This window comes from Heterodontus francisci, chromosome 2, assembly GCF_036365525.1.
Source record: "Heterodontus francisci isolate sHetFra1 chromosome 2, sHetFra1.hap1, whole genome shotgun sequence".
Lineage (NCBI taxonomy): Eukaryota > Metazoa > Chordata > Chondrichthyes > Heterodontiformes > Heterodontidae > Heterodontus > Heterodontus francisci.
The window spans coordinates 144,962,111-144,980,597 of record NC_090372.1 but is presented as its reverse complement, the minus strand read 5'-3'; the positions used below and the strand labels follow the sequence as shown (position 1 = coordinate 144,980,597).

General features: G+C 45.1%; 1 protein-coding gene across 2 annotated transcripts in view; it reads left to right on the top strand.

The window, feature by feature from the left end:
* The window catches only part of LOC137347289 (E3 ubiquitin-protein ligase HECW1-like), a 630,030-nt gene that overhangs the window by 526,521 nt on the left and 85,022 nt on the right, over positions 1 to 18,487 (top strand). For both annotated transcript variants that reach the window (XM_068011682.1, XM_068011674.1), the window contains one exon: positions 17,088 to 17,186. In XM_068011682.1, the coding sequence (XP_067867783.1) occupies positions 17,088 to 17,186 (99 nt within the window). The remainder of the gene's footprint in view (positions 1 to 17,087; positions 17,187 to 18,487) is intronic.

Genomic DNA, 18,487 nt, shown 5'->3' with positions numbered 1-18,487 from the left:
TCTCCAGCTCCAGCTAGCACCATGACAGCTCACCTATGGAGCTGTCTGTTTCATGATCTAAGCATGACCAACAATTCACCAACGAAGTGGTAAGCACTCATTAAGTATTCAATTGATACTGCCCATTCAGTCTTTTTTTTCTTCCTCCCTCCCACTCCGTACCTAAAATGACAGTCCCATGAAGAGCTTTGTCTAGAAACTCAGCCAAAAAGCTGACAAAATTTAGTCAGTAAGGGGAACTAAGTTTGATTGATTCATGAGATTGGAATTGAGACTGGAATTCAGAATCTCCCATTATCTGATGCTAAATTTAATTATAGGCCACTTAAGGAAGTCTGTGCTGAAAGCTATAGCAACATACTTCAAGAATTCTAAATATATTTGACACTCAAGCTTTACAAAAACAGCAGGGGTAATTTTTCTTGTCTACCACCCCCTTATTCAACATGAATGGAAGAGTAGGCAGACAATTTTTTTTTTTAAACCTACTGCTCATTTGTTGCTTGCAGCCCACCTAACTTAATTTTCAAGAGGGCCCTGAAATAGGCTTCATGTACTGCTGCCTGAAACAAGCCTCATTGAAGTGTTTGTTGAAGTTCTGTACTGTATACAGGATCTCAATGCAGCTTCAATGGAATTGAGTGATGAGCAGTCAAACCAGCAATACTTAAAAGAATTTCTGTAGGCAGCTCAGAAAACCCTAAGCAAAAGAAGTGCCACTGATCTTTGTACGGCCAAAAGGAGGAGTCCATTCTTGTCAGGTGCAAGGGTTTTCTCTGTTTTCTTCCTTCTAACCAATTGTTGATCCATCTCGCTATCTTCCCTAATTTCATACACCATAATCTTCTCTAGTTCCCTCCCATGCAATAACTTCTCAAAAGCTTTCCCAACGTTCACCTACTCTACATTCACTGCAAATCCGCCATTCACCATGTCTGCTATCTCCACAAAGAACTATATGATGTTTTGTCATGAACAATCTTCCCTCTTGAAATCTTTCCTCACTATTTCTAACTACTTTCTCTTCATTTATATATATGGTAATTTCATCATTAATTAGGGATTCTAATATTTCCCAATCACAGATGTTAAGCTAACTGATCTATAATTACCTGCATTAGCTCTGTCTCCCTTTTTAAAAATGGGCACTACATTGGCTATTCTCCAGTCCTCTGGTACACCTCTACAGTAGATAGGGCACTGATGTACAAGGAGTAATTTTAACCCTGCCCATCAGAGAGAAATTGTGCAGGTGGGCAGTTAAAATCACCCTTGGGACATTGATGTCCCACTGTCTTCCTGCAGGCTACAATTTTAACCTGCTCTTCTGAGCAGATGAGAAGGACACCCACTGAAAACTGGTAGGGTTCTTCTTTAAATATGCAAATTTGGCTCAGATTAAGTCATCAAGGCCAAATGCTATGTTAACTGTAGGCCTGAACAGGGAAGCAGATCCACCTAGTGGGAAGAGGAGCTGAAGGCAGAAGAGACCTAAAGGGGTACGTTTTTCAAACTTTTTTGTCTTTCTTTGTGGGAACAGCAGGAGCAGGAGTGTTCCTCTGGGCCCCAAAAGGGAAGTTTAGGTCTCCCCTGCCTCAGGCTTCCCCTTCCCCACTGATCACAATCCCCTCCCTGTGACTTAGCTGAGTGCCAGGGATTGTTCCTTTGGTCCCCGGTGCCAGCCTCCTGCCCCCCAACAGTGTTCTCCCGCCTGCTGGTCAGCTGTCATTTCCCACCAGATTTGGGGGAAACTGACTGGCAGCATGAAGATAACATCCAAGAATTCGTATTGCCCAGGCCTCACGCTGTTGAGATTAGGACAGTTTGCTACCTTGGCCCCTGCACACCCACTTCACAGCCAGAGTTAAAATCAGGGCTCCAATTTTATGGCCTCAGTAATTTCCTCCCTAAATGATCCTAACTTGTATCCTGTTCTGGTGCTTTCTCTTCCTTTAGCCAAACCCTATTTAGAATTTTCCTTATATCATGAAAGTATCATTCAACTTGCTCTTAACCTCTTGGGGATTCGCCTCCTCTCTGACAGACTTCATTTCATTAAAGACAAAGCAAGGCACTTATTAAATTCCTCTGCCATTTTTGATCACCATCTACAAATTGATAAACATCTCCTTTCAGGGGTCTCACCTTTTAACAATTCTCCTATTGTAAGAATCTTTATTGAATCTTCTGATGTTTTTTGAAATGGTTTTTTCATGTTACCTCTTAGCTCTGCTTATCTTACTCTTAACCTCTTATTAATTTCTCATTTCCTTTAATTCTTCTCATTATTTTTATTGTTATAGACTTTATAGGCCTTCTTTAATTTTATTTGGTTTCTAACCTTCTTATTTATTCATAGCATCCTAAAACTATTAGTTTCTTTTTTAATGGAATGCACCTTTGTAATCACTTTTGTTAAAAACATTCCCGTTGTTGTCCTCCAGTCTTGTGGGCCAATTTCTCCTTCAACCTCGTTGTAACTCCCGCGTCATCTTTCTAAAATCTGCCCTAGTTCAATTTTTTGTTCTAGTTTTGGTACTGCCTAATTCTCTTTCTAAACTTTATTATATTGTGGTTACTGCTCCCAATAAGGTGCTCACTCACATTTAACTCATCGACCAGATCTATTTAATTACTCATAGAACATAGAACATAGAACATTACAGCGCAGTACAGGCCCTTCGGCCCTCGATGTTGCGCCGACCTGTGAAACCATCTGACCTAAACTATTCCATTTTCATCCATGTCTATCCAATGACCACTTAAATGCCCTTAAAGTTGGCGAGTCTACGACTGTTCCACGCCTCTACTACTCTCTGAGTAAAGAAACTAAATTTACTAACCCACCCTTCTACACCGTCATCCACAAGAACACGAGAAATAGGAGCAGAAGTAGACCATACAGCCCATCGAGCCTGCTCTGCCATTCAATACAATCATGGCTGATCTTGGGCATCAATTCCACTTTCCTGCCCGCTCTCCATATCCCTTGATTTCCTGCGAGACCAAAAATCTACTTATCCCAGCCTTAAATGTATTCAATGATGGAGCATCCACAACCCTCTGTTGTAGAGATTCCAAAGATTCACAGCCCTTTGAGTGAAGTAATTTCTCCTCATCTCAGTCCTGAATGATTGACCCCTTATCCTGAGACTGTGTCCCCGTGTTCTAAATTCCCTGACCAATGGGAACAATCTCTCAGCTTCTACCCTTTCAAGTCACATTCATGCCACATAAGTGCCAGGCAACGACCATCTCCAACAAGAGAGAATCTAACCAGCACCCCTTGTCATTTAATGGCATTACGATTGCTGAATCCTCCACTATCCACTATCCTAAGGGTTACTATTGACCAGAAACTGAACTGGACTAGCCATATAAATACCGTGGCTACAAGAGCAGGTCAGAGGCTAGGAATGCTGCGGTGAATAACTCACCTCCTGACTCCCCAAAGCCTGTCCACCATCTAGAAGGCACAAGTCAGAAGTGTGATGGAATACTCTGCACTTGCCTGGATGGGTGCAGCTCCAACAACATTCAAGAAGCTCGATACCATGCAGGACAAAGCAGCCCGCTTGATTGGTATCCCATCCACAAGCATTCATTTCCTCCACCACCGACACACAGTGGCAGCAGTGTGTACCATCTACAAGATGCACTGCAGCAATGCACCAAGGCTCCTTTGACTGCACCTTCCAAACTCGCGACCTCTATCAACGAGAAGGACAAGGGCAGCAAATGTATGGGAACACCACTACCTGCAAGTTCCCCTTCAAGTCACACACCATCCTGACTTGGAACTATGTCGCTGTTTCTTCACTGTTGTTGGGTCAAAATCCTGGAACTCCCTTCCTAACACCACTGTGGGTGTACCTACCTCACATGGACTGCAGCAGTTCAAGAAGGCGGCTCACCACCACCTTCTCAAGGGCAATTAGGGATGGGCAATAAATGCTGGCCTAGCCAGCAACACCCTCATCCCACGAATGAATAACAAAAGCCCTTTCAGAATCTTGTATGTCTCAATTACATCGGCACTGGGCTGCACAGTGGCGCAGTCATTAGCACCGCAGCCTCACAGCTCCAGCGACCTGGGTTCAGTTCTGGGTACTGCCTGTGTGATGTTTGCAAGTTCGCCCTGTGTCTGCGTGGGTTTTCGCCGGGTGCTCCGGTTTCCTCCCACAGCCAAAGACTTGCAGGTTGGTAGGTAAATTGGCCATTATAAATTGCCCCTAGTATAGGTAGGTGGTAGGGAAATATAGGGACAGATGGGGATGTGGTAAGAATATGGGATTAGTGTAGGATTAGTATAAATGGGTGGTTGATGGTCGGCACAGACTCGGTGGGCCGAAGGGCCTGTTTCAGTGCTGTATCTCTAAATAAAAAAATAAATAAAAATAGATCGCCTCTCATTCTTCTAAACTCCAGAGAATAAAGGCCCAATTTCCTCAGCCTCTCATCTCCGACAACCCCCTCATTCCAGGGACCAATTTAGTAAATCTTCGCTGCACCACCTGCAGTGCAAGTATATCCTTTCTTAAATGTGAAAACCAAAACTGTACAGAGTATTCCAGGTGTGGTCTCACCAAAGCCTTGTAAAATTTTAACAAGACTCCTTTATTCCTGTACTCCAATCCCCTTGCAATAAAGGCCAACATGCCATTTGCCTTCTTTATAGCCTGCTGCACCTGCATGTTATCTTTATGCGTTCCTTGTACGAGTACCTCCCAAGTCGCTCTGAATATCAACACTTATTAGTTTCACACCTTTAAAAAATATTCTGCTTTTCTATTTTTACGACCAAAGTGAACAACTTCACACTTTCCTACATTATGCTCCATTTGCTGTCTTGTTGCCCACTCACTTAACCCGTCTATATCTCTTTACAGCCTATCTACATCCTCCTCGTAGCTTACCTTTCCAGCAAGCTTTGTATCACCAGAAAACTTAGATTCATTACTCTCTGTCCCTTCAACCACGTCATTAATATAGTGTAAATAGCTAAGGTCCCAGCACTGATCCTTGCGGCATCCCACTATTCGCTGCCTGCCAACTTGAAAATGCCTCATTTATGTCCACTCTCTGCTTCCTGTCTGTTAACCAGTTCTCTATCCGCTCTAATATATGATGGGATTTCCATTCTCTTTTCGCCATTTACTCCTTCTCTCTCCTAATGGATAAGTGGATAATTAAAATCTCCCAGAACAATAATTTTGTTATTCCTATTCATCTCTCAAATAGTCTGCAAATTCCCGTTCCATTTCCTCCCGACAATTTCGTGGTCTGCAATACACCCTTTCTGATGTAACAAGCCATGTTTATCTTTGAACTCCTACTGTATTGACTCTGACTATATCTTTCCTTGCTTTCATCCACCCTCTCTATAGCATGTATTCTCTCTTTTACCAATATTGCCACTCCATCTCCATTCCTGTATCTCTATCCTTCCTAAATATATTGGGGGAGAAATCTGTTTGCGTTTGACGGCACTATACACAGACTTACATCAATTACCCAAGGGCAGGTACTGCTGCAGCACGTTGACATCATTGAAGAATACCACACAGGTAGCGGCCAGCTGCACCACCTGCTCCAGGGAATCAACATAGTCTACATAGCGTTGCGACAAATGATGCTACACAAATGAATTTCTCCCTCATTATAACCCAATGTGTTTATTTTCTATTATTATACAGTTTGCAGCCAGGCTGTTAAGTCTAGGGGCGGAATTTAATGGGGCCGTCAGCAGTGGGTTGGGAGGCAGGGCATGCCAGAAATTCAGGAAGGGACACGCTGGAATGGAACCCCGGCGACATTATGTCAGGTACGCCTTCTATCAGAAGCAGGAAACACAATGGCAGGAAGGCAATTGAGCTCATTGACAAGGTAATTTACTCTCATTTACATGCTGTTGTTTGCGATTCAGTGCACGGTTTGGAATTCAATGAGCAGCGCAACGGGATCACGGGCCGTCAGATCCCCGAGCTCTTAAAGGTGGTAGCACCGAGGGGTGAGGCCTCAGGTTTGCCTGTGGAAATATTGTTCCCTGCATTTCGTTTTTCAGATTAGCTGAAGAGAGGGAAGGGGAGACCAGTGCCGGACTGTGGCAGCAGTACTCTGCTGTTGAGCTCACAGGCGCAGTGGGAGCAGATTGTGGTGGTGGCCTCACACCAAGCCACGGATAGAGTCATTTCTGCTGGATCAAAGGGGAGTGGCAAGGGCAGGATCCCAGAGGAGGTTGACTACCAGGGGACCACATAATAAAGGGGGAGACCAACGGCCATGAGACCCATGGTGTAGAGGAGAAGCAGTGCAAAGGGAGGGAAAACTAGGCTGTGGAGCCACCACTGCAGCAGCAGCAGGAGCAGCAAGAGGGCTAGCCTCTTGCTGGGCAAGCCTCAGAAGGGTGCATAGTGAGGCTGAGAGTGTACCAGACTCACCTAAACTACCTGCAGATATCAGAGCGACAATGTCAACAAAGACTGCGGCTGTCAAGGGAGACCATCATTGACTTGTGCACCATGCTGCAGAAAGAGCTGTGACCCATGGACCTGGGTGGACTCCTATTGCCCGTAGTCCTGAAGATAGCCGTTACACTGAATCTCATTCACACCTGCTTCCCTCAACCATAATACGCATCCAGCTGTTTCCAAGGATCCACTGGGGATATGTATGGGGTCTACCAGGCATCAGCTCATCGCCAAATCAAAGAGGTGACCAATACCATGTTTAAGAGGACTGGCAACTATGTTACTGCACTTACTCTGCCAACCAGGCAGAGAAGTCCATTGGCTTCAGGCCATCGCTGGATTCCAGCAGGTGCAAGGTGTCATCGATTGCACCCATGTGGTCATCAAGGTTACGTGGGACCAGCCAGCAGCCTTCATCAACAAGAAGGGATTCCATTCCATTAACATTCAACTGGTCTGTGACCACCGAAAGCGCATTCTTTAGATGTGTGCCTGGTTCCCTGGGAGTAGTTAAGATACTTACATACTTTGACAGTCCCAGGTGCCACAGCTGTTGCAGACCACCGTGCACTTTCAGGGATGGATTCTCAAGGACAAGGCTTACCTAATGGAGGCATGGCTACTGACGCCAGTGCGGAACCTGTGCACTGCAGCTGAGGAAAGACACAGTGCCTGCCATGGATTCGCCCGTGTGGCCATCAAGCAGGCCATTGGCCTCCCCCTTGGCAGAGCTCCCCACTTCATAGACAAGCCCCTTGCGGAGCTCCCCCCATTTACACACAAATGTCTTGCATAGCACCCCCCATTGCCTCGACTGATCTGGTGGAGCCCTGCAGTGTGCCCTAGCAAGGGTCTCCAGTATCATTATGGTCTACTGTGCTCTTCACAACCCAGCACTGCAGACAGGGGAGGCCTGGTATCAGGAGGATGTAGATGAGTGTCACTCCTCATCTGATGAGGAGGATATGGAGGAGGGGCAGAGGTGGAGGGACAGGATGATGAGGCCCTTGCACTGGAGGCAGGGGGCATTTAGCAATGCAAGGGATGCTCAGGAAAATCTTATTCATGCCCGCTTCCCTCAACCATAATGCCTTTCAATGCCTGTCTAATAAAAACTCACCCCACTTTGGACGGATATCACCTCCATCAAATTGTACTCCATCATCTGGCGCCCAGTTTCATCACGCGCTCTGACACATCTGAGGAGATGATCAAACTCAGACTACCCCTATGCTGGGAGTCCACTTAGTGTGCCAGGGTGTCAGTAACATCTGACAAAGACAGCAATAAATCAAGAAACCATCAACATCAGTGACTGTGATATACATTTATTGTATATACACTATCACCGCTTAATGGGCTGAATTTTATGATTCTGCTGCGGGAGCGGCAGCAGGTGCGCAAAATGACGGTGGACCCACATGTGCCGTCAGCGGCCACACCACCATGCAGCCATTTTGCATAAAGGCCCAATCATATGTCAGGGGCAGCAATGGAGATGTCATTCATGGCGTCACCTGAAGCTGGAGCAGGTGCTGGCACCATCTTTAAAAGCCTGCCAGCCCTACATTTACTCTCTCCATGCACACAAGCCCCTTGCAGAGCTCCCCCCATTCACACACAAGCCCCTTGCAGAGCTCCCCCCCCCCCCCATTCACACAGAAGCCCCTGGCAGAGCTGCCCCCATTCACACGCAAGCCCCTTGCAGAGCTCCCCCCATTCACACACAAGCCCCTTGCAGATCTCCCCCCATTCACACACAAGCCCCTTGCAGAGCTCCCCCCATTCACACACAAGCCCCTTGCAGAGCTCCCCCCCCATTCACACAGAAGCCCCTGGCAGAGCTCCCCCCATTCACACGCAAGCCCCTTGCAGAGCTCCCCCCCCCATTCACACACAAGCCCCTTGCAGATCTCCCCCCATTCACACACAGGCCCCTTGCAGAGCTCCCCCCATTCACACACAAGCCCCTTGCAGAGCTCCCCCCATTCACACACAAGCCCATTGCAGAGCTCCCCTCATTCACACACACGCCCCTTGCAGAGCTCCCCCCGTTCACACAGAAGCCCCTTGTAGAGCTCCCCCCTGTCACACACAAGCCCCTGGCAGAGCTCCCCCCATTCACAAACAAGCCCCTTGCAGAGAACCCGCATTCACACACAAGCCCCTTGGACACTCAGCATAGCAGCAATGGCCGCTGTAAAACCCACTTCTTTTATGCTACTCTGGTTAGGTTACCTTCCCTTTTGCAACACCAAGGACTCTTGCCTTGGTGGTGCGAGCTTTTCAAAGTCGCAACACTGAAGGCACGTGAGTAACACAAATCAACCAGGAAATTGAAAATCTTTAAAATAAAAGCAAAATACTGCGGATGCTGGAAATCTGAAACAGAAACAAGAAATGCTGGAATCACTCAGCAGGTCTGGCAGCATCTGTGGAAAGAGAAGCAAAGTTAACGTTTCGGGTCAGTGACCCTTCTTCGGAACTGACCGAGACGTTAACTCTGCTTCTCTTTCCACAGATGCTGCCAGACCTGCTGAGTGATTCCAGCATTTCTTGTTTCTGAATTGAAAATCTTTGTTGGATTGCAGTGATTTAGATTCAAATTTATTTAAACCAGTATTTACAACATTTAAATGATGCTGTTGTGTCAGGGCGTCTGTGCCACCATGGTATATCCCCGCCTCCAACAAATCGGCACACTGTAGTATGGTATCGGATTTCGTGGTGACCCCTCCACCATGCCACCGAAACCTGCTTCCAACAAGAGAACAAAATTCAGCCCACCTGTGAACACCTGATGCGTCTAAGTGCTCTTCATAACATGCTTACCAGTACTTGTCCGAGGCGCATCCCCTGCACTTACTGCTGGAATGGAGGCAGGCTGCTGATCAGGCTGCCCCATGGATAACTTTGGTGGTTGTCCTCTGGCTGCCTGAGGCCAGGAAGACCCGGGTATGCTGAGGGGTATCAGTAGAGCTGCAGGACTTCCCGCTGTCTGTGTCACTACTGGAAGCACTGGGGTCACTGGCAGTGGGGCTGAGGAGCCGCTGTCCACTTTCAGAGCACCATGACAGGTGCCCCCCAGATCCGGAAAGCAGCTACTCCTCCTCCTTTGCAAGGCATACTTGCTCCTCCTGCTTGCCTGAGATGGACACTCCAGACACCTCATTCCCCCTATCGCCTTGCCACTGCTGCATTGTGCGCATGGACAAGGCGATGGTGTGCATGACTGCGCGCATCTCTGGCATCCATTGACTGGTCTGCTGGATCTGGCTCTCCATGATGGTAGCCAGCCTCTCAATGGAGGAAGCCATGCACACATGTGCCTGAGACATGGCAGCACTCATGGCCTAAATGAACTTTTCCACCGTCTGCGCATGGCCTCTGGCAGGTCCGCAAGATGTTCCCTAACCTCTTATTGCAACTTCAGCAGGTTCTGTGTTGCCAACACCAGAGGTCTGTCATTAGCCTTGGCCTCAGCATAGGCCTGGCCTCCCACAGTCCTCCGACTGTCAGTGGCCTCGGCTGTCACAGCCTCCGTCAGCTGCTTAGGTGCGTCTGCGCTGTGCTCACCAGCTTGTGACCCTGATTCTAATTGCAAGCACATACCCACCGACGTGAGAGTATTTTCGCTGGTGGAGGTTGCACAGGAATGATCTGACGCTGCACCCTCTGAGGAAACCTCGTTCTCCTCCTCCGAGATAGACTGCAGGCCCCTGGTCTCAGCGGCTGACCGTCCTTCATGAGTGCGGAGACTGCATGCGAGAACACAAACTGTTAGGAGTTAGGGCTTCACATCTCCTTCTCCAAACTTTGCCTACTGTGCCTGCCAGTGAGGGACACATGAGCTCAATGCCTCCTCACTCTCTTGGGTTGCCAGTCCAGTTTCACCATCCATTATTGCACAGCCACCCTGCGCTCCAACCAGTTCGAGGGGCTCCTCCTCTGCTGGGTCAGTGCTCTAATGTCAGGAACTCCACCACCGACCTTGTACGTCTCCTTATTGTAGTGGGTCCATTTCGCCTGCAGGCAGAAGGATGGACACTGTGAGTTTCCACACCAAGACTAGCACACACATATGCTGCTGGCATCCCTTTGGTCCATGATGGGGGCTCCCGAATGCTTCCTCCATATGTCTGCTGTGAAAGGATGAGCAGGGTTAAGCAAAGATAGACGTTTGGCTATTGTCAAGATGCAGCCATGTATCATAAGGAAGCTGGTGCCGTTTCTCCCCCTTGCCAGCACTTGGCTGGTCACTGCCTACCCATGATGCGATCTATCTCGCGTTGCCACATGCAAGGTCCAACGATGAGAGCGGTAGGTAGGACTCACCCCGGCGGAGGGGAGGACGTCATTGAGCCGTTTGCAGCACTACACGGCTGCTGTCCTCCACTGCCATCTCTGTCCAGCCTTCCTTAGTCAGGCGGGTGGATCTCTTCCTACCATCCCTTGGGAAGAGTACCTCCTCCCTTTCTTGTGCCGTCTTGAGGAGAACCTGCATGGAGGGATCACTTAACTGTGGGGCCACCTGGTGCTTGTTCTCTGACATATCTCCTGTTCCCTCTTGGCTGTCTCCTTGATTGCCCGGTTGAGCCACGATCCTTGTGTTGGATTCAGCACTGGTCAGCCTTCAGGTTCTAGCAGTAGGGACTGGTCAGCCTTCAGGTTGGAGGGGTCCGCTCTGGAGCGACTCCCCCCTCTGGTGTGCTGCTTTGCTGTTTGCAGCTTTCAAGGCAGGAGTGAATGCAGGTCTGGCAAGCCTTTCAAAATGGTGCAATCAACTGCCTCTGCATCTGAGATCGGCGCCTTGTGACCCATCCCCACGACATCATTGGATGGGCCCCCACCTCCAGGCCATTAATTGGCTGGCTGCCACATGATCGCGGTTGGCCAGCCGTCACATTGCTTCTGTTTGGTGATGGCGCCCATTTCCAGGTCCACCACTGAAACCTGCGCCATGTGCATTAAATTTGGCCCAAGATCTTCCTGTAAAATATTGTTTCCAGATCTCACAGATAATTTCCCAAACTTTGGCCATTGCAATACATGCATTGTAACCATTTTCCTTGATTTTTTTTAACACTACACCTCATCTCATGGTGTTTCTTTGTTTTTTAAGCTACCCACTACCTTCACGTCAGTCTTTTAGAAGCCTAGAATCATACAGCAAACGAGGAGGCCATTTTCCTATTATGCCTGTTATATAAATGCAAGTTGTCTGCCACTCTAACTATTGAATCTGCTATCACTATTCCATGTCTATGAACCTTGCTACCTTCCCCACCCACCCCCACCCCCAACAATCTCCTGTTTGTTGGTGCCATTGATATTTATGCAATGGCCCTTTCCAGAATCTTCCTTTTCTCCAGAGGAAGCTAAAGCTAGAATTTATTTAGCAGTATAAGTTGCTGAGCACTCCTGTTCTTTCCTTCCTGCCTTTCCCCACCTCTCAGATAATCAGCTGCACCATTACCTGCTCCGTGTCTCTCATACTTTCCTTCCAAAGATCACTGTCCCTTCCTCATATGTTGGATTATCTCCATCTCCCCAAGCAATGGACATGCTGTGATCAGACACACACAGCCTTCTCACTACATCCAAAGCTCTGCGCCTCTGATGGAACCTAGGAAAATCTGCATTTATTTCTCTCATTTCTGTTGGCAAAGCTTCTTTGGAGTGAAATCTTGGAAAATCTGCACTTGAACCTCATGATCCACATCTTAAAACTCATACTTCTTTGCAAACCATCAAAGTTATGTATGAAGCTTATCCACTGTCTTTCCCACGTTCTGTCATGCCTCAGGAAAGGATAATGAAATGATTGGTGTGTGGTGTTGGAATCATTATGTACCATCTATTAGTCAGTGTCAAAAATCTCTTTGTAACAGTTGAACGCACAACTCAGGGGTGGGGAACGTAGAATGCTGATGACTAATAAACCACTAATAAGCCATTGCAGAAAGAAGTGGGTGAGTTAATGAATGCAATAGCATTTTGTCCAATATTTTCCTTTCCTTGCAAACATTGATGAAACTGTAATGCTGCGTTAGTGAAAAGGGATCACAGGAGGTCAGAATAATACAAATATAGGAACATACACTTGCCCAGATTTTTGGGGAAATAGCTTTGAGACTATTTCATAGAGTCGAACTATAATAAATAATTTGAAATTAGTGGAGTATTCCATCCTCACAGTGAAATGATGGTGAGTCAGAGTCTGAGGCACACCTTTTTGCTTATGAATAAGGTCCTTCACAGATCACACATTTGAACAATTTGAATAATGATTTTAGTTTTTAAATATCCTGTAATAAAAAAAAAATCACAGACCTTGTCATGGACTATATAGATCAATGAACAAGAATTGTGGTAACCAATCTTAATAGTCGATGTTAGAATCTGAAGTGTTGACAGTATGGTATGGTCTGTGATGGGAAGTTTGGGACAGTCAAATGAATGATGATTTCTCATTACAAATACTTCCTTTAAATTACTACTAACAGTCGGAATAGTTTATCCTAACGCTTAAAATAGCCAAGGAATAAATTACGATTTCCACTCCTGCCGTAGTACTTTGCCCTCCAGGAGGATGTATTGCGAATTTGGTCATATGCTCCCACCGTTTTCCATCTATTAAAATGGCACTCAGATTCCCAGTAGGTGCGCCTAGTGGGCAAAGCTCCATGCTGGGAGCTCAAAATTGTAACATTACCCGTTAGAAGTTCTAGTCTCAGCTATTGTGCTAATGATATGGCTTTCCTTCTTTTTCAATAGGGTTAAATCATTATAGACTCTTTTATTAAGCAGGTTTTTATGTGTGGCATGTTAAGCTTCCAATTTTATGGGATCAGTTGTAGTTCATTCCACTGATGTGAACAAAAACTTGAAATAGCAAGTCAAAGTGCCATGTTGTAATTTTGCAATTATAGCTTCACATTCTGAATTATTTATGTTTTCACAGATTTTTCTCATAAATGTCATTAGAGCACTTCCTATTCTGCAGCTCTGTCTCATACAGATGAAATACAAACTGTGGAAGTTCAATTTATCCATGCTTTAACACTGTCGTTACTAAAACACTATACAGGATATCACAGGAGTCACATGCTACAGCAATGTTCCCATTATCAGCATGGTGTAAATTGACTAGTTAATATAAGTGGCAATGCCACTTTTCAGCTCAATAGTATAGATGGTGTTATCAAGTTAACAAATGTTTACACAGACTTGCACAACCCATAGAAATACATGGAAGTTGCAACATGGAAACAAGCCATTTGCCCTAACAAGTCTGCATCGGCATTTACCCTCCACATGAGCAAACACTGATATGTTTTGTAGAACACGTGTTTATCTTGGTGGCTAATGTTTCCATTGAGCTTTCAATGCTACTATTTTCTCAACCCATTCAAACAGGAGTAGTGTATTTTTTCATGAACCATTTACTCCTAGTATATGTTCTATTTATTTTAATATATTTTAGTTGGAAAAACTTTCTTATGGACAAGTTTCCTTTTTTATATTAGATTATGTATCATTAGGCTATGTATTTAGCACATGGAATTCATTAATTGGGCTTTTAACCCTTATCCTGCTAGGCAGCAACACTAGGGGTAAAATTTGCACAAGAATTTTCCTGATTTTATAAGGACTCTAGTATCAATACACTGACCAGAATATTCATCAAAGCCAACAGATGAATTTTCCTTTTAAATAATGCAGTATTCATATCAGCTAGCACTGTCAGCTTTTGTCCAGTCACCTGGTAAGTTCCAGTAACTGATGCAGTGGTTGAGTATATTGTGTTAGTTATGTCCAACGTAGAGATGTACAGAAGCAGACCACTCAGCTCACATACATCAGAAATATGGCAAAGTGATGGAACCACTACTGTACTTTCATCTGCCTTCATGACATATTTAAGGAAAGTCCTATTTGACCCTGAGATGAGATTCCAAACACATATCTGCTCAATCACCTGTACCGTCTACACGCATCTCTGTAACATCTCCCATCTCCGCCCTGCTTCAGCTCAACCATGCCCAATCCACGCCTTTGTTACCTCTAAACGTGACTATTCCAATACTCTCTTGGCTGGTGTCCCATCTTCCACCCTCCATAAACATGAACTTATTAGTACTCTCAAGACTGTATCCTAACTTGAACAAACTTCTGTTCACACATCACCCCTGTGCTCGCTGACTTACTTTGGGTCCTGGTTCAGTAATGTCTCAGTTTTAAAATTCTCATCCTTGTTTTAAAATGCCTCCATAGCCTCACCTCTCCATTTCTCTGTCACCTGCTCCAGCCCTACAATCCTCCAAGATCTCTGCACTCTTTCAATTCAGGCCTCTTGCAGATCTCAAGTTTCTGTTGCTCCACCATTAGCAACTATGTGTTCAACTACCTAGGCTCTAAGCTCTGGATTTCTTCCCTAAGTGTCTCTGTCTCTCTAGCTCCGTCTTTCCTCTTGTTTTTAAAAATTCATTCTTGGGATGTGAGCATCGCTGGCAAGGCCAGCATTTATTGCTCTTGAGTGGGTGGTGGTGAGGTGCCTTCTTGAACAGCTGCAGTCCATATGGTATAGGTACACCCACAGTGCAGTTAGGGAGGGTGACAGTGATGGCAATATAGTACCAAATCGGAATGGTGCGTGACTTGGAGGGGAACTTGCAGGTAGTGGTGCTTCCATGTGTCTGCTGCCCTTGCTGTTCTAGGTGGTAAAGTCATGGGTTTGGAAGGTGCTAATGAAGAAGCCTTGGCAAGTTGCTACATGGCATCTTGTAGATGGTGCACACCAGATGCTGCCATGGTGTGTCGGTGGTGGAGGGAGTGAATGTTTAAAGTGGTGGATGGGGTGCCAATCAAGTGGGCTGCTTTGTGCCAGATGGTGTTGAACTTCTTGAGTGTTGTTGGAGCTGCACTCTTCCAGGTAAGTGGAGAGTATTCCATCACACTCCTGTCTTGTTCCTTGTAGCTGGTGGACAGGCTTTGGGGAGTCAGGAGGTGAGTTACTCGCCAGAGAATTCCCAGCTTCTGATCTGCTTTTGTAGCCACAGTATTTATGTGGCTGGTCCAGTTATGTTCCAAGGTCAATGGTAACCCCCAGGACATTATTGGTAGAGGATTCAGTGATGGTAATGCCATTGAATGTAGGACACTCCATCAATAACAACTTATAATGCTTATTTAACATAATAAAGTATCCCAAGGCGCTTCACAGGAGCATTATAAAACAAAATTATACACAAAGCCACATATGGCATTATTAGGGCAGTGGCCAAAAGCTTGGTCAAAGAGGCGGGTTTTAAGTAGCGTTTTAAAGAAAGAAAGAGAGGTAGCGATTTGGAGATGTTTAGGGTGGGAATTCCAGAGCTTATAGCATAGGTAGTTGAAGGCACTGCCACTAATTTGAAGGAATTAACATCGGGGATCCTCAAGAGTCCAGAATCAGATGAGCACATATATCTCAGAAGGTTGTGGGGCTTGAAAAGATTACAGAAATAGGGAGGGGCAAGGCTATGGAAGGATTTGAAAACAAGGACAATAATTTTAAAATGAATGCATTACTTGACCAGGAGCCAGTGTAGGTCAGCTAGCACAGGGGTAATAGATGAACAGGACTTGGTCCGACTAAGGACACGAGCAGCAGAGTTTTGGATGACCTCAAGTTTGCAGATGGTAGTATGTGCGAAGCAAGCCAGGAGTGCGTTAGAATAGTCAAGTCTAGAGGTAACAAAGGCATGAATGAGGGTTTCAGCAGCAGATGAACTGAGGCTAGGGTGAAGTCGGGTAATGTTACAGGAATCAAAATAGGCGATCTTAGTTATGGTGTAGATATGTAGTCACAAGCTCATCTTGGAGTCAAATATGAAACCAAGGTTGTGAACAGTCTAGTTCAGTCTCAGACAGGTGCCAGGGAGAGGGAGGAGTTGGTAGCTAGGGGACAGAGTTTGGAGTGAGAACTGAAGATAATGGCTTCAGTCTTCCCAAAATCTAATTGGAGGAAAGTTCTGCTCATCCAAGTAGTCTGATAATTTAACAACAGTAGAAGAGGAAAAAGAGGTGATAAATCTACCTCTTTTATGACGTTTTTGGTCACCTGTCCTAGTACCTCCTTACGTGGCTCAGTGTTTGATAACATTGTGATGTGCCTTGGGACATTTTACTATGTTAAAGATGCTATATGAATTCATGTTGTTATTGTCTTTTTTGCATGTCACACACCAGCCAGCATCAGGCCAAGAGGATGCATAGCAAACCAACTTTCAGGTCACCTCAGATGCCACTCTTTGTTCAGTCACAAAAATAACCTGGAGTGAGAAGCCCCTCTGTGTTTGCCTCCTCACTTTCTGCAAGAAGTGCTAGGCCTCTATTCTGTACGATTCCCTGATATCATGTTTGATTGGGAACAAACCTATGTCATGCCACTGTAACACATTTAAAGTGCCAACTTGGTGCATCATTGACAATAGAAGTAGCTTTTTAATTTAGATGAGTTTGGCAAATTGGGACTGGCAGAAGTGGCTAACTTATCGACAACAAATGCTACTTAAACAGGCTCCTTATAAAACCCATTTCAATTCTCACTGTAAATATTCTTTTCCTTTTCAGGTTCAGGTTCAGTGGTCGTATCCTGGGCCTTGCTCTGATTCACCAGTACCTGTTAGATGCCTTCTTCACCAGACCCTTCTATAAGGCACTACTAAGGCTGTAAGTGTACAACCCTTCTAAACTGCAGACATAACTGCCAGATGTACCATTGTACTGGTCAAATATTTCTTCAGAATAAAATATTGGAATATACTTTGAAGTAAGGTTCTTTGATGACATTATCATCATCATATGAAAACTGTAGCTTTTTAATAAACATGTCTTTTTAATAGACATGTCTTTTTCAAGAATTAGTCTTTATTGCTTCTAAAATATTAGAATTTCAATTTCCTGAGGCTAGCCAGATCAACAGTACCATTTCTGTGATTCCACAGCATGTAAAGTCTATAGCTAACCTTGCAATGTCTCCAATTCCCAGTCTGCCCTGCTGTTCAGTGTTATGCATGGAGCACCTCAGAATCACTATGAGGTTCTTCAAGTAGGACATAACTCAGATGCATCAATTACTATTGTAAAGAATTCCTCTGGCATAATTTTTACAGAATCAGTAGGTTAAGGAACTGCAAGTTTACAACATTTTGTCATGATGGCTTAATTCCTGAGTGAATACTGCAGCTTTATTTTTAACTAAATGACTATGTGTAAGTTTACTACTCAAAACCTTGAGCACTGAAGATTATAGTCCATGGCATTTTAATTAACTGCTAGCTGTAAATTGATACACCCAATCGGATTGTATTAAACTATTCAAAGATGACTGAATAGTGAGTGGAAATATGGAGTTTGTCTTTTGCTAATGAATATAGTGTCAGGAGGGGCAGAAAATGGAGATCAAGGTGAAAGTGTAAAGATATCTGGATTTTATTGAATCTGAATGAAAATTGTTGTCTTAAAGATGCCTTTTTCCCACAAAATGTACTTCAACAAGAACCCAGGAAGTTTCAGTCTATGGTAGCTGCAAAATTTCAATAATTCAACACTACTGAGGATAGAAGTAACATCCCAGTATTAGCTGTAAGTCAGGAAATGGAAGGGAAGGAGGAACTCAACAAAATTACCATCACCAGGGAAGTGGTACTGAATAAATTGTTCGAGCTGTGGGCTGACAAGTCCTCGGGTCCTGATGGACTTCATCCAAGGGTGTTAAAAGAAGTGGCTAGTGAGATAGTTGATGCGTTAGTTTTAATTTTCCAAAATTCCCTAGATTCGGGGAAGGTTCCATTAGATTAGAAAATAGCAAATGTAACTCCTTTATTCAAAAAGGGAGGGAGACAGAAAGCAGGAAAGTACAGGCCAGTTAGTTTAACATCTGTCTTAGGGAAAATGTTAGAAGATATTATTAAAGATGGAATAGCAGGGCATTTCAAAAAATTCAAGGTAATCAGGCAGAGTCAACGTGG